Genomic DNA, 26,687 nt, shown 5'->3' on the forward strand with positions numbered 1-26,687 from the left:
GGCCACACTTGTTTGATGCTCAGTGGTTATTCCTGGCTATGTGCTCAGAAATCATCCCTGGCTTGGGGGGACTATATGGGATGCTGGAGGATGGAACCACTGTCCTCTGTCCTAGGCTAGCGCTTTCAAGACTTTACCTCTAACGCCACTTTTCAGGCCCCAAAACAACTCATTTAAAAACACATAAGCAGATATTTATTTATTTATTGATTGATTGATTTTTGGGTCACACCCGGCAGTGCTCAGAGGTTACTCCTGTCTCTGGGCTCAGAAATCGCCCCTGGCAGGCACAGGGGACCATATGGGATGCTGGGATTCGAACCACTGTCCTTCTGGATATAAAGCAAATGCCCTACCTCCATGCTATCTCTCCGGCCCCCAGATATTTATTTATTTTTGTGGTTTTTGGGTCACACCCGGCAGTGCTCAGGGGTTATTCCTGGCTCCAGGCTCAGAAATTCCTCCTGGCAGGCATGGGGGACCATATGGGGCACCGGGATTTGAACCGATGACCTCCTGCATGAAAGGCAAACACCTTACCTCCATGCTATCTCTCTGGCCCCAATTTATTTTTAAAAAATTATTCCTATTTAGGCATCATGATGTGCAAAGTCGTTGACCACAAGGTTGAAGTTATTTCACATCTAACTTCAAACCCAACACCAGTGTCTGTGTTCCCAAGCCTCTGTTAATTTTTTGTTTTGTTTTGTTTTTTGGGTCACAACCGGCAGTGCTCTGGGGCTACTCCTGGCTCTGTGCTCAAAAATCGCCCCTGGCAGGCACTGGGGACCATATGGGATGCTGGAATTCGAACCACCAACCTTCTGCATGAAAGGCAAACATCTTACCTCCATGCTATCTCTCCAGCCCCATAAATTCTTTTTTTAAGGGGGAGTTTGGGGGCCCGGAGAGATAGCACAGCGGCGTTTGCCTTGCAAGCAGCCGACCCAGGACCAAAGGTGGTTGGTTCGAATCCCGGTGTCCCATATGGTCCCCCGTGCCTGCCAGGAGCTATTTCTGAGCAGACAGCCAGGAGTAACCCCTGAGCAATGCCGGGTGTGTCCCCCCCCCAAAAAAAAAAGAAAGAAAGAAAAAGGGGGAGTTTGGGCCACACCTGGCTGTGTTCAGAGGTTATTCCTGATTCTGCACTCAAGGATTATTCTTGGAGCTGTTTGATTGGCCATAAGGAATGCCAGGGTAGGTTACATGCAAAGCAAGCACTTAATCCACAGTACTATCTCTTCAGCCACTAATTTTTTTTTTGGCACACCCCGTGACAATCAGGGGTTATTCCTGGCTGTATGCTCAGAAATTGCGCCTGGTTTGGGGGATTATATCAAACCAAAGTCCGTCCTGGATCACCATGTGCAGCCATTAAATTTTTTTTTTTTTTTTTTTTTGGTTTTTGGGTCACACCCGGCGTTGCTCAGGGGTTTCTCCTGGCTGTCTGCTCAGAAATAGCTCCGGGCAGGCACGGGGGACCATATGGGACACCGGGATTCGAACCAACCACCTTTGGTCCTGGATGGGCTGCTTGCAAGGCAAACACCACTGTGCTATCTCTCCGGGCTCGCCATTAAATTTTTTTTTTTTTTTTTTGGTTTTTGGGCCACACCCGGTTGACGCTCAGGGGTTACTCCTGGCTATGTGCTCAGAAATCGCCCCTGGCTTGGGGGGGGACCATATGGGACGCCGGGGGATCGAACCACGGTCCTTCCTTGGCTAGCGCTTGCAAGGCAGACACCTTACCTCCAGCGCCACCTACCCGGCCCCGCCATTAAATTTTTTAAAATCATAATTCACATGTTCTATGCCAGAGTTAATAAAAGACTAAGACTAATATGATTGTGAAGAAGGAAAAGACTTGGAAAAAGGAAAACTGATCAAACAGTAAGATTAAAATGGGACCTAAATTGTACTGTCCTGTGAACCATGCCAAAGGAACATTTTCTTCAGAGAAATTCATTGGTTGAATTACCAGCTTATGACCCTTTCTCACTAATGTATTGCAAATGAGAAAATTAACAATTAAGTTTTTTGGTAGTTGCTGAGAACAGAGCCCTAAGAGCAGAGCCAGGAGTAAACCCTGGGTACTGCCAAGTGTGGCATATCCCCCTACCCCAAATAAAAAGAAGAAAAGAATATGTGAGTCGAGAGAGTAGGAGTAGATATTTGAAAGAGAACATGGGCTTCTCCAGAGTGGGAATAAGCAAAGAAACAGGGACAAGCTAGTGAGATTGGTATTCAGAGGAGACCAAGAGCTTGAAGAGAGAGCTAAGATGCTTTCAGGTGCTTGACTTTGGACACTGAGCTAAGAGTTCTCACATTCCTGGCCATTAAAAACTAAGGCATTTCTGGCTCCCTGAGTGCTAAAATTCATGCAGTAAAATTCTCTCAACAAATATGTCAAATCCTGTTCTCAGGTTACTAAATTCTTTACAGCTTGGCTTCTGGAGGGTTACACTGGACAACTTGACATTTTAATCATTGTAGTGTTAGGATCGTGCTATCAGCCCAGTAATAGGACAAAGAGACCACTTGGCAATGCAAGTCACAAAGCAGGGTATATAAAGCCAGCATGCTGGGGTCCAACCACTCCTGACCAGCAGGATGCTAGTTAGTCCCCAGCTTGGGTTCCATAGAGTTTTTATAGTCACTGACAGCATGCACATTGTTCAGTTAAACTCAGGAAGCAGATAGCAAGGATACACATTTCTATAACACAAGTAACATAATTCAAATGGATCAAGGCCTCCCTAAACAAGGCGTGTCCACTAGGCCCGGATGTGGGGGAGCGGACATAGAAAAGTATTTATGGGGGCACCATAGGCATCTATCAGTATCAGTTCCTGTGCCTCCCCGGTGCCTCTTTGCTTTTGGGAAGTTTGGTAGGCTCTAATTCCCCACGTCGCCCTGACCTCTGCCAATGTATATGAGCATTAAGGCATAGTTAAAGCATAGTGTAGGGCCTAACTGGCCAGGCATGTCATAAGGTTGGCATACGTAAGGTTGGCATGAGCCCATCTATTCTTTTTTTTGGGGGGGGGTTTGGGTCACACCCGGCAGTGATCAGGAGTTACTCATGGCTCTACACTCAGAAATCACTCCTGGCAGACTCGTGACCACATGGGATGCCAGGATTCGAACCACCGTACTTCTGCATGCAAGGCAAACGCCCTACCTCCAAGCTATCTCTCTAGTCATCTGTTTAAATATTAGCTTCACTGTAAGCAGGAAAGTCCTTATCCAGTTCAAAAGTGGATTTATTTCACCTATCAGATTTTTTTAATCTTTCAGCTATTAATTTGTTTTCTTGGGCAACAGCTCTGGTACCTCCATATATATATTTTTTTTTTGATATATTTTGGTCTTATTGAATGTATTTATATTTTCAATCCACCTGCAATACATGAAATAAATTCGTGATCTTGGCAGTTTGCTGGCTCCTGGCCCAGAAAACAACCACCAGGTGTTGCCTAGCAACTGCCACTGAGCCTGGAGCTTGGCTCCTTTTGGAAAAAAAAACCCAACAGCTGACAGCAACCCGACGGTTGCCTAGAAACCTCCAGTCGGAGGCTGTGATTGGACTGTTCACACGTCCCTAATCCTCAAGGCCCGCCCCGGAACTACCGGAATGGAAACTAGAATCAAGTTACTGGAAAACAAGGGCCGCGTGTGCGTCGCGTAGCAACCAGCCCCGGGCCCCGCCCACTGCTGCGGGAGTCCGAACCTTACGCCCGACTCAAAGATGGCGTCCGGCCATGCCGCTTCCACCGGATTCCTCTCCCTCCGGTTCCGCCCGTCGTTCCATTTTCGGAACCAGCTACCTGCAGAGAGTCTCTGGGCACTGTCATGATGCTCGCTGCGGTTGCACTTGCAGACGGACTTCACGAACAGCCCGTCGCCCGTTCCCGCAACAAAAATGGCTACCAGAGCGTCACCCGCGGCGTGAAGACTTCCGGATATGCGCGCGCACCCCTCGCGCAGGCGCACTCACTGCCGCGCACTCGGCGGCGGTGGCGGTGGCGGCGGCAGCGGTGGCGGCGGCGGCGCTCGCTCGGGGCATGGTCCCCGGGTCCGAGGGCCCGGCCCGCGCCGGGGGCCTGGTGGCCGACGTGGTGTTCGTGATCGAGGGCACCGCCAACCTGGGCCCGTACTTCGAGGGGCTCCGCAAGCACTACCTGCTGCCGGCCATCGAGTGAGTGCCGGCCCCGCCTTCCTCCGCCCCGGCCCGGCCTTCTCCGGCCTCGCCGTCCCTGAACCCCCTCTTCGCTTTTCCCCCGCGCAGGTACTTCAACGGCGGGCCGCCTGCAGAGACGGACTTTGGGGGAGACGTGAGTGTTGGGGCGTCGTGCGTCTGAGGGCGGAGGCCTGGGGGTCTGGATCCCTGGGTCTGGGGGAGGAGACCTGGAGGGTCTGGACCCCTGGGTCCGAGGGAGGAGGCTGGGGAGGTTCAAACTCCTGAGTTTGAGCAGGAGGCTTGGGGTTCAGAGTCTAGAATCTAAGGGAGGAGGGTTGGGGGGTCTGGACCCCTGGGTCTGAGAGGGGAGGCCTGGGGATTCAGACTCCAGAACTTGAGAGAGGAGGGTTGGGACCTCGCCTGGACCACTGGGTTTGAGGGAGGAGGTTGCGGAGGCTCAAACTCCTGAGTCTAGAATCTAAGGGAGGAGGTTGGGGGTCTGGACCCCTGGGTCTGAGAGGGGAGGCCTGGGGAGTTCAGACTCTAGAACTTGAGAGAGGAGGATTGGGACCCCGTCTGGACCACTGGGTCTGAGGGAGGAGGCTGGGGGGGCTCAAACTCCTGAGTCTAGAATCTAAGGGAGGAGGTTGGGGGTCTGGACCCCTGGGTCTGAGAAGGGAGGCCTGGGGGTTCAGACTCCAGCACTTGAGAGAGGAGGGTTGGGACCTCGCCTGGACCACTGGGTTTGAGGGAGGAGCATCTTGGGGGAGGTTGTGGGCCCTGAAAGGAAACATTTCTCTGCCTCCTTTCCAGTATGGGGGGACCCAGTACAGCCTCGTGGTGTTCAACACGGTGGACTGCGCGCCCGAGTCCTACGTCCAGTGCCACGCGCCCACCAGCAGCGCCTACGAGTTTGTCACCTGGCTCGATGGCATTAAGTGAGCTCCCTCCTCCCCTGCTTGCCATAGCTTTGGGGTAGGGGTGGGGACTCTGGCTGGGGCATTTGGAGCTGGAGGGGGGGTTATGTTATGAGTTATGAGTCACTTTGGGGGATTCATGGCACGTGGGATTGAGGTCAGACACAGCAGCTCCCTATTTACCCAGTCTCCGTCCTCATCTTCCTCATCCTCATCCAGCTGGTGTCCCATGGGCTTTTCTCCTGACCCAGTCTTTGGGCTTTGCACTGAATTGTTTTCTCAGTTTCTTTGGGATGGGGGAGGGTTTGGGGCCTACCCTGTGGTGCTCAAGGCTTGCTCTGACTTTGCTCTCAGGGATAACTCCTGGTGGGGCTTGGGAGGACCATAGGGGATTCTGGGGATCAAACTCAGGGAGAGATCCTTGACCCCTTGTATGGAGTTTTGGTTTCTCAGGTTCTTGCTGGCAGAAGCTTCTTTTTCCCTCTTGGAGGTGGTGACATTGGGATTATTAGGGGTCCACAGAGCTAAAACAGGAGTTAAGGTACTTTGTTTACATGCAACTGTCCATCCCTGCCACTGTAGGGGCCACCCCCCAGCCTTCCCCTGGAGTGGTCCCCAAGCACAGAGCAAGGTGTAAGCCCTGAGTACCACACTGGGTGTAATTCAAAGTCCTGTTCTAAAAAGAAGATGAAGAAGTCTTGACTTGGGCTACTTATTGCTGAAGTTCCCCTAAACTTTAGTCCCGAGACAATACCCCGGATATTTCAGGGTTTCGGGAACACAGGAATTTGGGTGTGGCTCGGGCCAGGGTCCCTTCCTGAAAGCTGTGACCTTTGTTAGCTGGGTGCACCTGGCGGCCTTGGTTCCTGGTGATTTGCCTCTAGGTTTTCCCCAGAGTTCTGGAGTGTACCCCACCCCCCTCAGTCCAGTCCTACCCTCTCCTTCGTTCTCATAGACCGAGTACACTCATTGGCCAAGCTCTGTGAAAGCCACAAAGTCACATGCCTTCATCTCTCTGCTGCATCCTGTCTGGGACATGAGACTGTGGGATTCAGGTGGATAGTGGTGGGGAGATAGTCTGGGTAGGGCACTTGCTTTGCCTGTGGCCAACCTGGGTTCAGTCCCCGGCAACCCTGTAGAGTTCCCTGAGCACGTCCAGGAGTGATTCCTGAGTGCAGAACCAGGAACAAGCCCTGAGCATCTCTAGGTGTGGCCCTAAAACCAAAAGAACACAAATGTCTCCCTGTGGATATGAGCTTTGTCACTTGAGTAATGAGGGCTCCTTTGGGGTGTCTATATTCCTGCATCCCTTGGGTTCCCACAGCTAAAGATCAGGCACAAAGGTAGCTCTGGGGAAAGCCTGATAGAGGGAACATCGAGGTGGTGGGAGATAGTCCTGAGTGGGCTTGGCAAAGTTTTGTCTGACTTCCCAGAGACCCTGACCAAGCTTTCAGACAGGAGTTCCCCCTGCCCCTGTCTGGGAGTTTGCTTCTAGCAAGAGGCCTTAGAGGATGGTGGCTGGAAAAGTGAACTCCACGTGCAGAGCGCTGACCCCTTTGAAAAAGAAAGCCCTGAGGGTAGAAAGGTTGTACAGTGGGAGAGGGTACCAGGTTGGATCCCCCCCACGTCCCAAATCCTCCCCCACAGGCGATTCCTGAGCATTGCCTGATGCCATATATACCGAGGAAATGTTTGTGTGTGCCTGTCTGTCTTCTTCGTCCTTGTCCTCTATCTCAGAATCTGGGGGTTCCTTTAAGGGAGAGAACAATCAGCAGCCCGAGTGGCTTGCTTGGAGGATCCTCCCCCAATAAAGCTCAGAGGCTCAGCGTGGCCATTGTGTGCTGCTGGCCCAGCTCCAGAGCTGTGCAGGAGCCGGAAGGCCCTCGAGCAAGGCTAGCGCTGTGCTTACTGTCGTGGCCACATTTACCAGTGGGACTGAGGAGAAGGAAGATTTTTTTTTTTGGTCTTTGGGTCACACTCGGCGGTGCTCAGGGGTTACTCCTGGCTGTCTGCTCAGAAATAGCTCCTGGCAGGCACGGGGGACCATATGGGACACCGGGATTCGAACCAACCACCTTAGGTCCTGGATCGGCTGCTTGCAAGGCAAACGCTACTGTGCTATCTCTCCAGGCCCAGAAGGAAGACTCTAAGCCCACTCATGCTCACAGCTGCCATTCTTCATTCAGGAGTCTGTGCGAGTGGGCAGGGTCCGGGCTCCCTAGAGTGGAGGGTTGGCTGGCTGGGGTTCCCACTCAGTTCTGGGTCACGGCGGGTGGCTCATGGTCATTTACTTCGACCGGCTTGACCGTGGGGATGATGTGTGCTGTGATCCAGGGTGGACTCTCAAATCAGGCAGGGTGGGTCGCCTGGAGGAGGGGACACCGTGGGTGTTAGAGCAACGGCAGGGTCCTCGGGTGGGTGGGAGGGTCTTTGTGGACTAGACACAAAGGGATCAAACTGACCCCTTTAACTTCCACCTCAGGTCCCTGCACCACGTTTGGGCCTCCAAGCACCCTCAGGAGTGATCCTGAGCGCCGCTGGTGTATCCCCAAATTCTTCCCCTCAAAAAAGGGAAGAGGGATGGTTTGGAATTTGGCTCATCAGACCCGGATTCCATCCCCTGGCGTTCCCAGAAAGTGGAGTCGGATTCAGACTCAGCTGTAGTTTATTTATTTATTTTTTTTTTGTGGTTTTTGGGTCACACCCGGCAGTGCTCAGGGGTTATTCCTGGTTCCATGCTCAGAAATTGCTCCTGGCAGGCACGGGGGACCATATGGGACGCCGGGATTTGAACTGATGACCTTCTGCATGAAAGGCAAACACCTTACCTCCATGCTATCTCTCCAGCCCCATGTAGTTTATTTTTTTAAAACTTGATTGGCTTCTGGGCCACACCCAGTGGCGCTCAGGGGTTCCTCTTAGATCTGCACTCAGAAATCTCCCCTGGCAGGCTTAGGGGACCATATGGTATGCCGGGAATCAAACCGGGTCTCTCCTGGTCAGCCGCATGCAAGGCAAACCGCTGTGCTTTCGCTCCAGCCCTTCCGCTGGAGTTTGTGGAGCTGTCCCCAGAGGAGGGTGCTAGGTAGTAGGCTTTTCTCTGTCCATACAGAGTTGGACCGCAAGCATGGGGTGGGGAGGGACCTGCAGGTGCAGGCTCAGCTCACCCCAAGTTCTCCACAGGTTCATGGGCGGGGGTGGCGAGAGCTGTAGTCTGATCGCGGAGGGTCTCAGCACGGCCCTGCAGCTGTTCGATGACTTCAAGAAGATGCGGGAGCAGATGTGAGTGGGCCCTCAGGGGCTTTCCCAGGGGGACCTGGGACTTGGGGGGTGCTGGAGGTGGACAAGCCCAAAGTCCTCACTGGGAAGGGAAGCAGCTCCTGCCTCTTGCCTGCTGTGTGCCCCCCGGCCTGGCCTCCCTCACTGTCAAGGGAATGAAATAATCCCAATTTATCTCTCAGTCTCTGGCCTGGCCCCACTTGCCCCCCAGCTCTGTGCCTTTCCCTTCTCTGGCAGTGGGGAGACGCATCGTGTCTGCCTCCTTATCTGCAACTCGCCCCCCTACCTGCTGCCCGCTGTTGAGAGCACCACGTACTCGGGGTACACCACGGAGAGCCTCGTGCAGAAGATCGGGGAGGTGAGTGCCCTGGGCATGTGGCAGGAGGGCCCGGACCCCCCGACACAGGTGTTCCTGGATCTGCAGCCCGCTGTGCTCACTGGGGTGCGAGGAAGGTCGTCCCCAAGCCTGCAGGGAACCAAGTTCTGACCCGGAGCCCTGGCAGGAACTCCCCGGAAGCCTGACTCTGCCTCCCTCCCGCAGCAAGGCATCCACTTCTCCATCGTGTCTCCTCGGAAGCTGCCTGCCCTGCGGCTCCTGTTTGAGAAGGCGGCGCCCCCAGCTCTCCTGGACCCGCTACAGCCGCCCTCCGATGTGAGCCAGGACCCTCGGCACATGGTGCTGGTGCGAGGCCTGGTGCTGCCAGGTGAGCTGGGCTCGGGGCTGCCCCGCTTTGCCTTCTGCTCAGCTCCGCCTCACTGTGTCCCTCCTCATTGCAGTTGGGGGTGGCTCGGGGCCCGGCCCCCTCCAGCAGAAGCAGCCTGTACCTCTGCCTCCGGCTGCACCCTCGGGTGCCTCGCTAGCTGCAGTGCCCCAGCAGCCTCTGCCGCCAGGCCCCCAGCCGTACCAGGTAGCCACTTCGCTCCCAGGAGAGATCCCATGAGATCTGGGGGTGTGGGGGATCTCCTTTGGGCATTGGGTGGCTGTGTATCCTGAGCCCCTGGTGCTCACCCACCCCCCATGTGCTCAGGTCCCCGGGAACCTGAGTGCTGCCCAGGTGGCCGCTCAGAACGCTGTGGAGGCCGCGAAGAACCAGAAGGCCGGGTTAGGACCCCGCTGTGAGTCCAGGAGAGGGGGCTGGGGGTCAGGGCCAGCTGGGTTCCCCGCCCCCTACTTCGTCCCCAACTTCCTACCTCTTCTCTTGGTCTTCCCCACAGTCTCTCCAATCAATCCTCTCCAGCAAGCCACTCCAGGGGTGGGCCCCCCCTTCAGCCAAACGGCTGCTTCTCAGCTTCCCTCAGGACCCCCCGGGGCTCCCAAGCCAGCCCCTGCATCTCAGCCAAGCCTGGTTTCCACCGTGGCCTCGGGCCCAGGCCTGGCACCCTCTGCACAGCCTGGGGCAGCGAGCATGGTAGGTGGCCGTGGGGCGCAGGTGTGTGAGGTGCACAGGTCTGGGATGCGTGTACCACGTGAACTAGGTAGTGACTAGCCTGGGGTGCTGGGAGTCTAGGGCAGGGTGGGGCTGGTCCTACAGTCAAGTCTCGTGGAGTTTGGGCACGAGGCCTTGGAGATGAGAATCTCTGTGTCTGTGTCCCTTCCTGCTGGCTGGGCCCTCGGGAAGCCCCTCCCCAGATGCAGGACCTCCACCTGCCCCCTTCTGTCCAGCAGGCGGGCACCGTGGCCCCCGGAGGGGTGAGCGGCCCAACGGCAGCACAGCTCGGCGCCCCGGCCCTCAGCGGGCAGCAGTCCGTGACCAACAAGGTCCTGGCCTGGAGCGGGGTCCTCGAGTGGCAGGAGGTGAGCCCTGAACAGCCGTTCTGGGTCGGGCTGAGAGTCGAGTACCTGGAGGCAGGTTGGGGCCCAGTGTGGGTAGACTGCTCGGGTTGTGGGGCTGGGCCAGAGGGGCCACCCAGTCTTGCTATTTGAAGATGCCTTGATTGGAGACTGGTGGTCAGGAGGAAGGACCAGTTGTTGAGTGAGGCTGGAAAGGAGAGTGGAGAGGTGGGCAGGTGGCGCTCATTGGGCTCAGGGGCTCTTGGATTTGGAATATGCCCTTCACCCCTGCAGAAACCCAAGCCAGCCTCGGTAGACACCAACACCAAGCTCACGCGCTCGCTGCCCTGCCAGGTCTACGTGAACCCCGGCGAGAACCTGTAGGTGGTCAGGAGCTGCCTGGGGGTGGGCTGGGCCCGGGCTCACCCTGACTCGGCACCTCTGCTCCCATCCAGGAAGACGGAGCAGTGGCCCCTGAAGCTGATCATGCAGCTGATCCCCCAACAGCTGCTGGTGAGGCCCAGGGAAGAGGGGTGGGGTGAACCCGCCCAGTTCTTAGCCTCTCTCCTTCCTGTTCTTATTCCCTCCCCTCACCCAAGCCCCTCCTGTTAACCCCACCCATCATCCAAGCTCCACCCTCCCTGGCCACACCTCTCATCACTGTTCTGCACCCCCCAGACCACTCTGGGCCCTCTGTTTCGGAACTCGAGGATGGTGCAGTTCCATTTCACCAACAAGGATCTGGAGTCCCTCAAAGGCCTCTACCGCATCATGGGCAGTGGTTTTGTGAGTCGTGGACACCCCTCTCCCGCCTCCTTCGGCCCTGCAGGGTCCCCTGAGGGTTGAGCCTGGGGGAGCAATTTCCAGTGGGTAGTCAGGTAGATTGGTGAGCTCAGGTTCCTTCCGTGTCTTCCAAAGCTGGGTCTTTGAAGGGCCTTTTCTGGTTGGTTTTGTGTTCGGACCACACCAGGCAGTGCTCAGAGCTGACTCCTGGCGGGGCTCGGTACCATACAGGGTGTTGGGGATGAAGCCCAGGTTGGCCACATGCAAGGCCAGAGACCCTTCCTGTTGTACTATTGCTTCGGCCCCTTTGGTCCTTTTAAAATCAGTCCAGATGGAGGTGGGTTTGTGTTAAAAATCTCACCAATTGGGGTCAGAGTGGTGGTGCAAGCCGTAAGGCGATTGCATTGCATGCACTGGCCTAGAACAGACTGCAGTTTGATCTCCCAGAGTCCCATGTTGTTCCCCAAGCCAGGAGCGATTTCTGAGTGCATAACCAGGAGTAACCCCTGAGCGTCACTGGGTGTGGCCGGAAAACCAAAAAAAATGTCACCAACTAGGGACAGACAGGATAGGGTTCAGGCCTTGTCACTGCATAAGACACAGCCTGTTCTCTTGGAGACCCTTTCCCTGGGCAGACCCCCCCCCCCAACACACACACGTGTGCTCCTGCATGAGGCCAGGCTCGGTTGGGTCCCTTGGAGACCCCCCCCCCCCACACACACACACACGCTCGGTTGGGTCCCTTGGAGACCCTTTCCCTGGGCAGACACACACACACACACACACACACACACACACACACGCACGCACGCACGCACGCACGCACACACACACACGCACACGCACACACACACACACACGTGCGCGCGCTCCTGCATGAGGCCAGGCTTGGTTGGGTCCCTCATGGAATTCCCCTGTACCCCAGCAAGAAGTGTTGGGACTTTTCTGGGCTCTCGGGCAAATTCTGCCAGCAGCCTTTCCAGAAGGAAGTCACGGCCCAAGAAAGATTTTTAGTCTTTTTTTTTTTTTTTTTTTTTGGTTTTTGGGCCACACCCGGCGGTGCTCAGGGTTACTCCTGGCTGTCTGCTCAGAAATAGCTCCTGGCAGGCACGGGGGACCATATGGGACACCGGGATTCGAACCAACCACCTTTGGTCCTGGATTGGCTGCTTGCAAGGGAAACGCCGCTGTGCTATCTCTCCGGGCCCGATTTTTAGTCTTAGTTTTGGGTCACACCTAGCAGTGCTCAGGGGATATTGCTGGCTCTGCACTCAGGAAACACTCCTGGTGGTGCTTGCAATCAAATGGGGTACTGGGAACTGAACCCAGGTCAGCCATGACAAAGCCATGTACCCTGTTGTGCTCTTTTGGCCTGTCTGCTAGTCTTGGCTCATGGTGTCTGGGGCTTTCAGGATTCAGGGTTATTCCCTCAGGGCCTCACAAGACAGACACAAAACACACCGTGATCCTCAGAAAGCCCAGCAGACTTGAAGACTGAGGGGCCTGTTGTCCCCTAGGGCTGGCAGCCAGTAAGGGGGGGCTGTAGTATACTCTAATATGGGCCCTTCATTGGTTTCTGAGGAGGCTTCCCCCTGATGGATCTTTATCCTTGGGCATTCATATTGTGCCTGGGACCACCCTCTAGAGATGAGGGGTACTTGGGGGAACTGTCGCCCTCCTTTTGGCTCTCTTGGCCCCTCTCATAGGCTCCCTGGGGTGTCTCTGGACTGTGCAGGAAGTGGGGCTCCCGGGTCTGGGTCCTTCTGGCCACAGCTCCGTCACGCCTGTCCCCTCTCTGCCATCAGTCACGTGCAGAGCCCAAGTCCCTAGCCTAGGACAACTGCCCTGACCCACAGTGGCTGACGCCCCTTCTGTCGTCCCCAGGCGGGCTGCGTGCACTTCCCACACACAGCACCCTGTGAGGTGCGCGTGCTCATGCTGCTCTACTCGTCCAAGAAGAAGATCTTCATGGGCCTCATCCCCTACGACCAGAGCGGCTTTGTCAATGGCATCCGCCAGGTCATCACCAACCACAAGCAGGTGCAGCAGCAGAAGCTGGAGCAGCAGCAGCAGCGCGGGGTGTGTGCTGGGGGCCCGCACCCTCCGGGGCCACTCCCCATCCTGGCAGTTTCTTTAAGCCCCTCCTTTGTTCTCTCTGTTCATTTGTTTTGGTATCACAACCGCCCCCCCCCCCCCCCATGGTGCAAGGGCCTCCTGCGGCAGAACCCGGGGCTCCCTCATGACAGCCATGTTAGGGCCTTTTTCCCCAGGCCCCCTCTGACGAATCTATGTCTGCATCGGTGAGACCACCCAGAGAAACCGCCCCACTTCCTCCCAGGCTCCCATTTAGGGCGCAGAGCCTCTAACTCGGGGATTCTTCCCTGCTTGTCCCTGATCTGTTCGCTCTGTCCCCACAGATGGGAGCACAGCAGGCCCCCCCAGGGCTGGGTCCTGTTCTGGAGGACCAGGCCAGACCCTCGCAGAACCTGGTGAGGACCTTGGTGCACAGGGCAAGGGCCAGGGCGGGAAGTGGGGGTCCGGGGCCGAGAAGGCAGGGGTCTCTGTCCTCACCCTGCTTTCCCCCTCCACCAGCTCCAGCTCCGCCCACCTCAGCCCCAGCCTCAGGGCACTGTGGGGGCCTCTGCAGCCTCAGGACAGCCCCCACCTCAAGGTACTGCTCAGGCCCCCCCGGGTGGGCCACCAGGTCCTCCAGGAGCAGCCCCTGGGCCTCCTCCAGGACCCATCCTGAGACCCCAGAATCCTGGGGCCAACCCACAGCTGCGAAGTCTCCTCCTCAACCCACCACCGGTGAGAAGGGGCATGGCGGGAGCCATGGGCCCAGTGCCTCCAGAGGGGGCTGCTGGTGGTTGAGCAGGCTCACTGGGGCTGGGGCCTCACTGGGACTCTGAGCACTTTCTTTGTTCTCTCAGCCCCAGACTGGGGTGCCCCCACCCCAAGCCTCCCTCCACCACCTCCAACCGCCAGGGGCCCCCACACTTCTGCCTCCACCGCACCAGGGCCTGGGGCAACCCCAGCTGGGACCCCCCCTCCTGCACCCACCGCCTGCCCAGTCTTGGCCGGCTCAGCTTCCCCCCCGGGCTCCACTGCCAGGTAAGGGGGCCCCAGGACGGGCGGGGCTCTGCACAAGGGGCCCTGCAGGATCCAGACTGGGGGCTCTTGGGGAGCAGAGTTATGGCTTTTAAGAGCAGAGGATCCCCTTGTGACTCCTGGGGTCTCTGAGGCGGGGGCTGCAGTTGGTGCTCGGCGTACCTGGTGGGGTAAGAGGTGTGGGCCCCTCGTGCGTGTCGTCACAGCTGCGGGGACACGGTAGCAACAGACACAGCACAGTTGTGCCAGGCGGGGGCGTCTGCCCCGTGCCAGTCCTGGGGTTCTCGAGACAGTGCGTGGGGTGCTCAGGCAGAGGGAGGAAGCAGGGCCAGGGCCCTCGAGGGCCCCAGTGCCTACCGGGAGATGCAGTCCCTTCCCCACTGCCCCCCAGGTCAGATGCTGCTGAGTGGGGGTCCCCGGGGCCCGGTCCCCCAGCCGGGCCTGCAGCCCAGCGTCATGGAGGACGACATCCTCATGGACCTCATCTGAACCCCCGATCCCCAATAAAGTTCCTTTTAACACACACCCCGGCTCCCGTCACTGACATCCCCCAGGGCTGGGCAGGAGGCGGCCAGGGGGGGCACTTCTGCAGACTCCCCGAGACCCGGTTTGTGGGCCTGCGCCTCGCTGGGAAGCCAGCAGGCAAGGCCGGGTGTGGGACGGGCAGACAGACGGGCTGGAGTGTGGGTCGGGCAGGCAGACATTGCTGACCCTCCGGGCTTGGCTGAACCTCAGGAGAGGCGGGAGTGGATGAGTCTGGGAAGAAAGGAGGTGAGTGGCCCACCTGGGTGCCTGGGTGTGAGTGGCTCTCGTTTGTCCAGAGGACGCACGGGAGGCCATGTGAGGGTGGACCCCTCCAGACATTGGGGTGTCCACGGGACCAGTCAGGACCAATGTGAGGCAGTGACGCCGGGGAGGGGAGACCTGAGGGGAGAGGGACCAGTGCAGAATGGGGAGGAAGGACTGGGGTATGACAGGGTTGGGACCACAGTTGGCCTCTGGAGTCTGGCCTGGGAAAGAGAATCATGGAATGGCCTGAGGAACTCAGTGACACAGCTTGGGCCGAGGGACGGTTGAGGCTGGTGTTTGGGGCCACAGGATCGGAGATGGTGGGTCCCATCAGACCTTCCAGGGTTTTGGGGTTCGGACATGGGAGCAGGGGGAATCAGATGGAGGAAGGGTGTTCCTGAGCAGGGCATAGGTGTGGCCAGTGGCGAGGCTAGGGCTGGAGGGAGGCCTGGAGGTGTCTGTTCCGTGCCTGGGTGTCCCACTTCTGCCCCTGGGCCCATCCTCTGTGGATGGGGCTCCTGGGCCACTAGGATCTGGGCCTTCCCCACGCAAGCAGGATCCCTGCCAAGCTAGCTCTCGAACCCAGGCTCACTCGCGCAGTCTGCGGTCCTGCCTGGTCCTGCCAGGCTGGAGGTCTGGCACCAAGGCTCGCCTTTTCTGCCACAGCCACGGGCCAGAGCCGTCCCTCTGCGTGGCCCGTGCTCCCTCATTCGCCACAGTCCCCACCGCCCCCTCTTGGCTCTCCCTCCTCCCCGGGAAGCAGCGGTGGGCCCGGTGGCGGTGTGCTCGGGAGAGTGAAACCTTTCTTGTACCCATGTCTCTACCACAAGTGCCTAAACGCAAGCGTGAGCGAGAGGGCGGCGTGTTCCGAGAAAAGTGGGAGCGAGCGTATTTCTTTGTGGAGGTGAAGAGCGTGCCTACTTGTTTAATATGCAACAAAATCGTGTCTGTGCTGAAAGAGTACAACCTGCGGCGCCACTACAAGTCCAAGCACAGCAAGAGCTACGACCAGTACACGGAGCAGACGCGGGACGCCATCCTGGACCAACTGAAAAAGGGCCTCAAGTGCCAGTAGGGCCGCGCCTCAGAGCAGGTGCCAGAGTCAGGGCGCTGGAGCACCACGGGGAACTGGCCCCGGCAACCCTCTCCTGCACATGGCGCGTTGTTTTGTTCTTTTTTGAGGAGCCCTAAGAGACTGAGGGGGTCAGACCCTCCGCTCTGGGCCGTCCAGGACACGGAAGATCTGGTGGTGCTTTCTCAGCCCGCTGGCCAGTCTGCCGTGGCCTTTCCTGCTGCTGCTCACAGACTCTTGCTCCCCCAAATAGCTTTATTTATTTGTTGGCTGAGAATTGGGGTGTGACCGAATGGCTGTGACGTGGGCCCAGGCCAGCCCGCCACTGGCAATGCCCAAATTTGCTGGACCGAGTGGCCCTTTTCTGGGCCCGATTGTCCACGGGGCTTTGCCCAGCTGCGTGCATTGGACCATCTGTTCCCTGGGGCGCCAGGACTTGGGGGTCAAGAGTGGACCCGCCATGGACACTGCACCGTGCCCGTCTGGACCCCCGACAGGCCAATAGATGGTGCCCTCGGTCTGATGTATTTCTCTAGACACCCTGTGACCCGGCCGACACCACCCACCTCCAGCACTGGGGATACAATCCTGAACCCCTCAGAACTGTCGCCAACTGTCCACTCCTTGCTCTCCCAGGACGCCAGAAGGGCCCCGATTTCTCTGGTCGCCCCAGTCGAGGTCGTGACCCTCCTCAGCGCTCCCGCGTCTCCAGATGGACATTTTCCACAAACAGCAACTTGAATGTATGTTCCTGTCGGGAATCCAGGAAAGCTGGTGGGCAGTGGCTGCTGCTGTGCTTGATTTCCAGAAATCACCGACATCACCTGACTATTCCAAGTAGAAGTGAAGGGTGGAAGCCAGAGTGTCCCCCACCGCTCCCCCAGCACTGTGACCGCGAACTCAGCGTCAGCACGTGCCTCCGAACACGGCTCGGAGCGTGGGGCCGCAGCTGCGCCTGGAAGCACTGGGTACAACAGGGCCCCATCCAGGGTTAAGGGCTTGGGCCCCGCAGTGGCTTCTGGTCTCTCCCAGCCCTGTCACTCTGTCCAGCCGCTGGCCCGAACCCTGGTGAGTGGGAGCCAGGAGCTGCTGTGTTTGGCAACAGCTGTTTTCCGTTATGAAACCGAATCCAGCTCCTCCGAGGCCCCCGGATTCCAGAATTTGCCAAGGGCGGATTCGCCACGGCCTGTTGTGCACACCCGGGGCCAGGGTTCGCAGGGGTGACGCTGCCTCTTAGCTTCAAATCACAGGAGCAGAAGAAGAAATGATGACAGAAGAAGAAAAAAATTTTTTTCATAGTTAAATATTTCTATTTTTCAATTTGTATTTTTTCAAGTTTGAATTTGAACTATCCAACGCCAGTATCATACCTGTTTGTATTCTTTTCCATGCCTTCACCGTAGTTCAGTAAAGATGCAATTTGACTATATTTCTGGCCCGAGACTTTCCTTAGACCTCCCGAGTTCGCTCCTTTCTATGGCCTGCCTGGCTCCTGGAGGCCGTGGAGTTGAGGGGCCCTCTTCTAGGACTGAAGTTTGGGGGAGGCTGGGACTCGCCACTTGGCCACACAGCACCCTGGGTGAACCTCACGCCAGCGAAAGAAAGATGATGAGGCCTCCATGGGCTGCAGGGGGATAGGGGTGCGGCTCCCCAGGCAGCAGTGGAGTGCAGCTGGGGTTCAGAAAGCATAGCTGGACTCGGCCCAGGCAGGTGATAGAAATGTGAGGTGTGGATGGGTTCGAGACAGCTGGGCATGGTGCGGACTATGGCGAACAAGGATTGGGGCTCGCCCTGCCAGTGGCACTCAAAATTTAAGCACTCCCCCCAATAATCCAAAACATTGCAAGTATCAGACAAAAGAATCCGCTTGTGTTTTGAATGAGGGCACCAGACTGCCATTTTGTGACCTCTGGAAGCTGGAGAGAACCGAGGAGCAGGCCAGAGCCCTGTGGAGGGCCGGCAGGGAGGGCAGGAGGCTGCGAGACAGGGTTCACTCTGCCAAAGGGATGGAAGATGGCCTGGGTGCACCTGACCCTGGGGGGACTGGTAGGGAAGACCCAGAATTGGGGCCAAGGCAGATGGACTCAAAATGAAATGTTGCCAGTTCGCTGTTGATTCCACTGCGGGCCTGTGAGGCCTTGATGGTTTTTCAGTGGGGTGTGTTGGGGGTTCTTTTCCAAGTTTTGTTGAGCAATTTTCCCAGCAATTCTCAGCCATTTGGGGCTGCTGGTGCAGTGCATGGGTCTGAGGATGCGATGCTGTGCAGGCCCTGAAGTGTTGGGGTACCCGGGTCACCCCAGCAGTGTGATGCTGGGGGATGACAGATGGTATGAGGAGTCAGACTGGATCTGGCACCTGCCTTTCTCTGGACAGTCAGTTACATGGACCCAGGTAGACTGTCTGGGTCTGGGACAGGTGTCACAAGGTCTAAGTGAGTTTGAGGGTCCCCTGGGTGGGGGAGATCCTGCTCTTGCTCATCAACCCCTGCAATGATGAGCTGAGAACTCGGCCCCCTGTTATTCATCAGCTCGGGAGAAATGATGCCAGGCTCCTCGAGGAAGGGTGGGCATTTTGGATAGTGGGTATAGCCCGTGGCTAGATCCAGGATTCCCAGCTCTGCTCTCTCTGTGATGGGGCCAGACTGTATTTTGTGAAACCATCTGTGAATCTGAGGCTTCACTCAGGACAGTGGGAAGGAGGCACGTGGTTTCCTAGGTTGGGGGGCTGCCACCCAGTAGCCGCTCAGGGATCTCCCTGGTATGAGATCAACCGCCATTCCATCTCAGAGTTCTGTGGTCTCCAGCTGGATCCTAACCAGCCAGCATAGGGTTGTTTCTGACATCCCACTGGCATCAGTTTAGTCCCTTTTCCAGCTTTTGGATCACACCAGGCACGGTGTTGATGGCTGACTCCTGTCAGGGCTTGGAGGGACCATAGGGAGTGCCAGGAATTGACCTGGGTTGGCTGTATTCATGGCAAATACATGCTGTAACTGTGTCCCCCAGAAACAGTGCCAGTGGTCACTCATTTCCAGTTGTGCTTTATTTGGGGGGTCCACACCCGAAGGCACTCACTCCTGTTATGCCTGGCTCTGTGCTTAGAAAGTACTCTTGGAGGACTTGGGGACCCAATGGGATGTCTGGGATCGAGCCTGGGTCGGCTGCATGCAAGGCAGATGCCCTCCCTGATGTGCTAGCTCGTCTTCTAGGCCCCCCTTGGGGTTCTAACGAACAAAGTTATGACTCTCGAGCCACCACTGGGTGCCCAGACTGTCCGCACTGGTCTCATTCCCTTCAGTGCCCTCCCCCTTCCTCACTGCCTGGGAATCTCAGACCAGCCTTTGAAACTTGATCCAGCTCTCGCCCTTTCTGCTTCGTAAGAGGCTGTTTTCCTCCTGCTCACTTATCTCTCAGGATGCTTCCGGGCCATCCAAGGTACAGCAAACTGCAAGATGTCCTTACAGTGGGCAGGCTGCTTGCCTGCCATACAGCAGATGTGGGTTCAACCCCTTGCAGGCCAGAGGGTTCTCTGAGCTCACCAGGGAGAATCCGCTGAGCAGCACCTGGTAGGGTCCAAAAAGAACAAGAAAGGGGCCAGAGCAATAACACAGCATTAGGGCGTTTGCCTTGCCCGAGGCGGACCCTGGACCAACCCAGGTTTGATCCCCATCCCTAGGGTCCCCTGTGCCTGCCAGGAGTAACCCGAGTGCCCCTGGGCATGACCCCAAAACAACAAAATGATATAATCTTATAGTCACATAATAGTATTTTTTTGGGAGTGGTTGCTTGGGCCACATCCAGCAGTGCTCAGCCTCTCTTCCCGGCTCTATGCTCAGGAGTGACCCATGGAAAGTAAATCAAGATCTTGGCATGCAAGGTCAAGTGTCTTACTTAGAACATTTGTGATTTCTCTCCTGCTCCGGTACCACCGCAATATTATTTGTTTTTGGTTTGTTTTGGGGCCACACCTGGCAGTGCTCTGGGGTTACTCCTGGCTCTCCATTTAGGAATTACTCCTCCCCTCTGGACTCTCACCCTGGGCCCCTCTCCGTTTCTTTGGACAGGATTATCAGGTTTTGTGTTGTTTTGATTTCTGCTGGTGCCAGGGGGAAGTCCAGTGAGTGAGTGGCCATGGCAGGGACACGGAAATGGTGCTTAACAAGAAGGTGCGTTGAAGTCCTGGCCGTGATCTGAAGGACTTGTCCATTCGTGACCGTTTGAGGGTCCCTTTGCCACACTAGGGAGAACATGCAGCCCTTTCCGAGCTGGAGGAGCAATGAAAGGAGCTGGAGGGGGTGTGTCCGGAATGCGCGCTGCACCTCCAAGCTTCTGCAGAGGTGCAGCAATTCCCCGACCTGGGGGACCCTGAGGTCTCTCGCCCAGATCAGCGGGCCCCTCGGGATTTCTAGGTTGGTTATCGGGGGTGGGGAGCCCTCCAATCCAAATCCGACTGTGCATCGTCCCGTTGGCTCTCCGCTCTTTCTTCACCTCGGTCTTTCTTGCCACACCCCAGAAAATGGTTTCTCCGGGGTCCTACTTAGTTGAAAGCCCCCCAGGCTCGAGGGGATCAGCGGCTCCCCGAGTTCAAGTCCCTCCCGCTGGTGTCTCGCGTTCCAGGATTTAGCCCAGGCCTTGGGCGGGGAGGACAGGCCACGCCCCCAAATGCGATTGGCACGCCCTCCAAAATTGCCATCTCAGGCCACGCCCTCTCGAGATGCCGCTCGTGACCACGCCCACACCGAAGATGGCTTCTCAGGCCACGCCCCTAAGAGCCCGCTCAAGTCACGCCCCCGAAGGCGCGGTCAACAATTGGGCCACGACCCCCGAGTAGGTCGCCACTCTGACCACGCCTCCTGATAAAAATGCACGCTAAAGCCACACCCCTAACAACAGGCCACGCCCCTGGTCGAGCAAGGCCACGCCCCCAATGGCCTCTCGGCGAGGCGTCTCTGCTCCGGCCACGCCCCCTGACGAGGCTTCTCAGAGCGCGCTGCAGGTTAACCAATTCAGTGTCGTAGCCACGCCTACTGGCGACGCGTCCCCTCATTCGGGCCACGCCCTCCGATGACGCGCCTGCTGAGCTCCGGGCACGCCCCTCTCGAATCTCCTCTCAAGCCACACCCCTGTCCGTAGCGTCCAGAGGCGCGGCCACGCCTACCGGTGACGCAGATAGACCACGCCCCTCGACGTCGTGCCTTGAGCCACGGCCACGCCCCTCTCGGGGGTCTTCTCTCAGACCACTCCCCGCGCGAGGCGCCCAGATATGCGGGTGCCACGCTCACCGATGACGCAACTTGAGCTATGACCAATCCCCTCTCGTATCTCCTCTTAGGCCACGCCCCGAGCGAGCGTCTCGAAACGGTGCCACGCCCACCACGAGTGACGCACAGCGGCCACACCCCTCGACGTCGCGCGCTGCGTCCCGGCCACGCCCCCCGGCGGCGCTCTTGGTACGCGCCGGCCCCCCGCGCAGTGGTTCGGCCCGCGACCCTCTCGGCGCCCCCGTCCCCGTTGGTCCGGCCCGGCCCGGCCCGTCGACCGTTGCCCCGCCATGGTCCGTCCGCGCCGCGCCCCGCACCGCTCCGGCGCCGGGGGGCTGCTCGGGGGTCGCGGCCGGCCCCCGCGCTGCCTTGCGCCGCGCGCCCCCCGCTCGCGCTCCTGGCCCGCCGGGCCCCGGGACCCGAAGCCGCCGCGGATCCGCGCCCGCTCGGCGCCCCCCATGGTGAGGCCCCCGAAGGACCCCCTGGGCGCGCCCGGCCGGCCCGGCTACGGGGGCGCGGAGGGCTCAAAATTCCGCCCACTCCGCCGCGCGCGCGCAGCCCTTGGGTGGGGCGGGGGCATTTGGGGGCTCCGGGGGGCGTTGTCCCCGGGCGCCCGCTCCTGGCATTGGCCCTTGGGAACCCTCGGGGTCGCCGCTCCCTGGACCTGCTGCTTGCACCCACCCCGGGATCCCCGATTTCAGCGCAAGGCGCCCCCCATCCACGCCCAGACACTTTCCTTGACTTTCCTGCAGCCACACTCGGCGGGGGCGGGTCCACACACCGGCTCCCCAAAACGGCACCGGCTCGGGGTGCCCGGAGGGAAGAGGGAAGCGGGAAGCTTCGGAGCTTGGCGTTCCCAGTTCATGAGCAGCACCCCTGGGGCTCAGCCCGCGCCCCCTCTTCTTCCCTAGCTGCTCCCCCAGCTGCAGGGCTGGATGGGCACTTGTCCGAGCTTGGAGGCTGCTGCTTCCACTTTGGGGTCCCCGCTTGGCTTGGAGGCTGCTACTTCCACCAGCCCCCCACTTTGTGTCCCTGCTGGGACCCGTCAGTTGGGCAGCCGGCCCACCCCATAGCTCTCTTTTGCCACCTGCTTGTGTTCTGCCACCTTAAAGTGGTTCCAGTTCTGGAACCTTCTTCTATTTGCTCCCCCGTTTTGCCTAGTGCTCACTCCAGTGCCAAAGTCTTGACTTTTTGGGGCGCGTTTCCTTCCTTGTTTTTTTTTCTTTCTTAATTTGGGAGGATCACAGAGTGGAGTTCCTGGGGTTACTCCTGGTGGAACTTGGGGACCCATAAGCAGTGCCTGGGAGCAATCCCAGGTCAGCGCGCTCAAGGAAACTCACACCCTACCATGCTCCCTTCGCTTCATCCTCCCCAGAATTGGGTGCCCCCCCCACCAGCTGTCAGGTCCTGGAACCCCCATCTCCAGTTCCCCTCGCTCAGCTGGGCTATGGCACTCACTGTACCCCACTCACTTTGCCCCCTCCCCCGTGTGACTATTTGCTCCAACCTTTCCTGGCGAGTGGACCCTCGATAAAAATGTTGCCGCCTAGCAGTGTTTCTGTTGAAACTTTATGAGCTCCTTCGTCATGGAATGTCACCCCCCCAGTGGAAGGGATGGGACTGGGGGCCAGTGTCTGTGTGTTTGTGTGTCCCTGGGTGGGGTTGCTCCTTTGCTTTGCCCTTTGTCTGGTAGTGTCCTGAGAGGCAGGGCTCCATTCTGGAGGGCTTTCTGGAATGATCTGTTTCTGTAGTTCACAGGGGAGAAGCCTGGGGTCCCCCTCACCCCTGCCCAGCACTTCCTCTTCCTGCAGCCTAGGGGGTGTGAGCCAGTGAAGGGGGGCGGCCAGTAGCCCTCTGGGAAGATTGGGGCAGACAGGAGGGTGCTGGGCGGAAGGAGGGGTTAGTAGTATGTACCCCAGAGAGGGTAGCTCTTTTGAATTCTTCTGAACCCTAACAGGTGGCTTTGGGGGTGCGTGAACTTTGGGGCAACCTTTTAGGACACTTGGAGGGTTCCCACGGGCTTGGGGTGCCCAGGATCAGGGGATTCAGGTCTGCGTGTGGGGGCTGTCCTACTGTTTTATGTTCCCCCCATCTCTTTGCAGCAAGGTGCCCGGGTCTTTGGGGCTCTGGGCCCCATCGGGCCATCCTCACCTGGGCTGGTACTCGGTGGCCTGGCAGTGGGCGGGCACCGGCTCAGCAACAAGCTGCTGGCCTGGAGCGGCGTCCTGGAGTGGCAGGAGGTGAGTGTGTGGGAGTGGGGGGTTACTTGCCCCCACCTAGCACCCCCTCACACACCCCCTTATCCCCAACTGCAGAAACGTCGGCCCTTCTCAGACTCCAGTGCCAAGCTGAAGCGGATCCTGCCCTGCCAGGCCTATGTGAACTCTGGGGAGTACCTGTGAGTGGGACATGGGCCGGGGTGCAAGATGGGGGCGGGGGAGCGGTTTGCCCCCCTGACTCTCGTCCCTATAGGGACACGGAGCAGTGGCCACAAAAACTCATCATGCAGCTGATCCCTCAGCAACTGCTGGTGAGTATCTTCCCCCCTTCTGCCTCCCCCTCCCCACCCAGCTCTCTGTTCTTACCCTGACCTCCACACCCCTTCACCCCCAGACCACGCTGGGTCCCCTGTTCCGCAACTCGCAGCTGGCTCAGTTCCACTTCACCAACAGAGACTGTGACTCGCTCCGGGGACTCCGGCGTGTCATGGCCAACGGCTTCGTGAGTTGGGGGCCCTGGTGTTCCACAGCAGAGCCCCAGTCCCTGGCCCAGTCCCCTGGAATGTGGGGGAACTGCCCTGTGTCAGGACCATTTCCACCCTGGTTTGCTTCCTGAGCTCGTGGTCTGCAAGTTTGGGGTCCCAGAATGTGCTGGGCAGCAGGGCAGGGACAACAGGCTATTTGTGGTGCGTCCCTGTGACCCCAGTGGGGGTGAGTTTTGTAGTGTTGTGCAGAGTCCTGCTTCCAGGGGCCGGCACCCCCACCCCATGGCTGGCCCCAGGAGCTGTGACAGCAGCTGCTAGGCCTCCCCGTGATAGGAAGGCCCCCTCCAAAGCTTGGGGCCCGGCCCAGCCCAGCAGCAGGAGCCTAATGTCCCCAGTGCCTCCTGGGGTGTGGAGGCCAAGACCCATGTCCTGGCTGACACACTCCCCACCCCCAGGCGGGCTGCATGCTGTTCCCCCACATCTCCCCGTGCGAGGTGCGTGTGCTCATGCTGCTCTACTCGTCCAAGAAGAAGATCTTCATGGGCCTGATCCCCTACGACCAGGGAGGCTTTGTCAACGGCATCCGCCAGGTCATCAGCTCGCGCAAGCAGGTACAGTCCCGGCGGTGCTGGCAGCCGGGGTAGGGGGGCCTGGGGGGGGTGGTGGGGGGGTGCTGGGCACGGCCACTGTTGTCCACAGGCGATGGGACCTGGTGGCGCCCACGGTGGGCCTATCCAGATAGTCAACAACAAGTTCTTGGCGTGGAGTGGAGTCATGGAGTGGCAGGAGGTGAGCATGGAGGCAGGGATTGGGGGGCGGGGGTGCTGCCCAGCCCTGACGTTCCTACTTCTCCCCCAAAGCCCAGGCCTGAGCCCAATAGCCAGTCGAAGCGGTGGCTGACGTCCCACATCTACGTGAACCAGGGGGAGATCCTGTGAGTGGAAGCTGGGGTGCAAGGGACAGGGTGGGGGGGGAGGGAAGAAAGGTCGGCCCTTTGCCAATCCCCTCACCTGGCCCACAGGAGGACGGAGCAGTGGCCGAGGAAGCTCTACATGCAGCTTATCCCGCAGCAGTTGCTGGTGAGCAGGCTGGGCTGGGGTGGGCTGTGGGGGGGTTCTGGGGGCCTGGGCCAGCTTCCCCAAGACCCCTCACTCCCACCCCACAGACCACACTGGTGCCCCTGTTCCGGAACTCACGCCTGGTCCAGTTCCACTTCACCAAGGACGCGGAGACGCTCAAGAGCCTGTGTCGAGTCATGGACAACGGCTTCGTGAGTAGGGGCAGGATGGTGGGAACCCCCCCAAGTCGAGGCCCTGACTCAGCTCTGGGGGGCCCTGTGTGTCGGTGCTCTTTCTCTCGACTGTTTTTTTTGTGTGTGTGGTTTTTGGATCACACCTGGCAGTGCTCAGGGGTTACTCCTGGCTCCATGCTTAGAAATTGCTCCTGGCAGGCATGGGGACCATATGGGACGCTGGGATTCGAACCGATGACCTTCTGCATGAAAGGCAAACGCCTTACCTCCATGCTATCTCTCTGGCCCCTCGGCTGTTTTGAGTCTTGACAACCTGGCATTCTGTGCCTCAGATCACCATCCTGCTTCGGGGGGATTGCTATGATACCATCGGGCCCCGGAGTTTCCAGATTTTGGCTGGTCTTAACGGCCATACGACTGCTTTTTTCCCTCGTATTTTATTTTATTTTTGGGCTCCCAACAATGGCCCATTTCCTCGAGGCATACACAGGTGTCCTGCCTTGGTTCCTGTCACCAGGTCCCCATAGTGGGGTACATCTCCACGGTGACTGGGAGTGCCTGGGAGAGTCCTGGGCCAGGCTATAAAGGGAGCGGGTCAGGGTCAGGGAGGTCTGTCCCCCTCCACTGACGCCCCCCGGCCCCCAGGCGGGCTGCCTGCACTTCCCAGCCAAGGCCCCATGCGAGGTGCGGGTGCTCATGCTGCTCTACTCGTCGGAGAAGAAGATCTTCATCGGCCTCATCCCGTACGACCAGGGCAGCTTCTTCAGCAGCATCCGCCGTGTCCTCGCCAACCAGCAGCAGGTGCTGCAGCGCAACCTGGAGCAGGAGCAGCAGCAGCGTGGGGTGAGTGGGGCGGGGGTGGGTGGGTGGGGGTGGACAGAGGGGCAACCCGGCTCCACGCTGACTCTTCCCTCCCTCCTCCCCGAAGATGGGGGGGTAGCAACCCCTTGGACTGGCCCCGCTACGAGTCCCAGACGAGGCCCCTGTGGAGGCTGGTAAGCCCCTGCCCGGTGTCTGCGGAGATTGGGGGTTGGCTTGGGACTGGGGGCTGTCAGTAGGTTCAGGCCCGGCGCCTGGCCTGCCCCGCTCCACCTGCCCATCCAACCCCAGGTCAGACGCTTGTGAACAACGGGCCCAGCGCAATGGAGGACGCGCCCCGAGACACCTGAGGATGACCCCTCCCCTGTATGTTTCCCCAATAAAGGTTCCAATGCCCTCTGGTCCCTGTGGTCACTGCAGGAAAAACGGCTTGCCCTTTGGTTTGGCTCCCGGAACACCACTGGGAGTAGCTTAGGCCTAGGCCTCCAAGAAAAACATTTTTTGGGCGGGCCACACTGGGTGACGCTCAGGGGTTACTCCTGGCAAGCTTGGGGACCATATTTAATATCGGGATTCGAACCACCGACCTGCATGAAAGGCAAACATCCTACCTCCATGCTATCTCTCCGGCCCCAGATTATTTAGGAGACCCATTCACCAGCGGTCCGACTGACCAAGCCCCTGGCGTCCACCTCCATCCTGAGTCCCCAGGGCCCAGCTTTGTCCCCCACTCCCGCGGCCCCTCGCAATATG

The 26,687-nt window shown here is 58.6% G+C and overlaps 1 protein-coding gene across 6 annotated transcripts; it reads left to right on the top strand.

The window, feature by feature from the left end:
* Positions 1 to 4,020: 4,020 nt before the first annotated feature.
* Positions 4,021 to 26,332, top strand: LOC126027187 (mediator of RNA polymerase II transcription subunit 25). Of its 6 annotated transcripts, none has more exons than XM_049786180.1 (22): positions 4,021 to 4,198; positions 4,289 to 4,334; positions 4,994 to 5,118; positions 8,281 to 8,379; positions 8,614 to 8,734; positions 8,918 to 9,080; positions 9,154 to 9,284; positions 9,405 to 9,492; positions 9,592 to 9,785; positions 10,043 to 10,171; positions 10,442 to 10,527; positions 10,603 to 10,660; positions 10,826 to 10,933; positions 12,815 to 12,949; positions 24,454 to 24,474; positions 24,563 to 24,652; positions 24,724 to 24,797; positions 24,885 to 24,942; positions 25,029 to 25,133; positions 25,761 to 25,958; positions 26,044 to 26,110; positions 26,226 to 26,332. In XM_049786180.1, exons 1-21 carry the CDS (start codon positions 4,065 to 4,067, stop codon positions 26,053 to 26,055), a joined length of 2,175 nt encoding a protein of 724 aa, XP_049642137.1. In that variant the 5' UTR covers positions 4,021 to 4,064; the 3' UTR covers positions 26,056 to 26,110; positions 26,226 to 26,332. The 6 variants fall into 6 exon arrangements, with proteins under 6 accessions (XP_049642137.1, XP_049642136.1, XP_049642134.1 ...); XM_049786179.1 differs by having other exon boundaries at positions 12,815 to 12,853; positions 24,358 to 24,474; XM_049786177.1 differs by lacking the exons at positions 24,454 to 24,474; positions 24,563 to 24,652; positions 24,724 to 24,797; ... (3 more) ...; positions 26,044 to 26,110; positions 26,226 to 26,332 and adding exons at positions 13,355 to 13,419; positions 13,523 to 13,738; positions 13,861 to 14,041; positions 15,658 to 16,750 and having other exon boundaries at positions 12,815 to 13,013.
* The last annotated feature ends 355 nt before the right edge of the window (positions 26,333 to 26,687 follow it).

The sequence above is a fragment of the Suncus etruscus genome, chromosome 14 (genome assembly GCF_024139225.1).
Source record: "Suncus etruscus isolate mSunEtr1 chromosome 14, mSunEtr1.pri.cur, whole genome shotgun sequence".
Lineage (NCBI taxonomy): Eukaryota > Metazoa > Chordata > Mammalia > Eulipotyphla > Soricidae > Suncus > Suncus etruscus.

Coding starts and splice junctions, on each gene's coding strand:
- LOC126027187 (XM_049786176.1), top strand. CDS start 4,065: ATGGTCCCCGGGTCCGAGGGCCCGGCCCGCGCCGGGGGCCTGGTGGCC. Junction 10,172..10,441: donor GGGTCCTCGAGTGGCAGGAG/GTGAGCCCTGAA, acceptor TCACCCCTGCAG/AAACCCAAGCCAGCCTCGGT. Junction 10,661..10,825: donor TGATCCCCCAACAGCTGCTG/GTGAGGCCCAGG, acceptor TGCACCCCCCAG/ACCACTCTGGGCCCTCTGTT.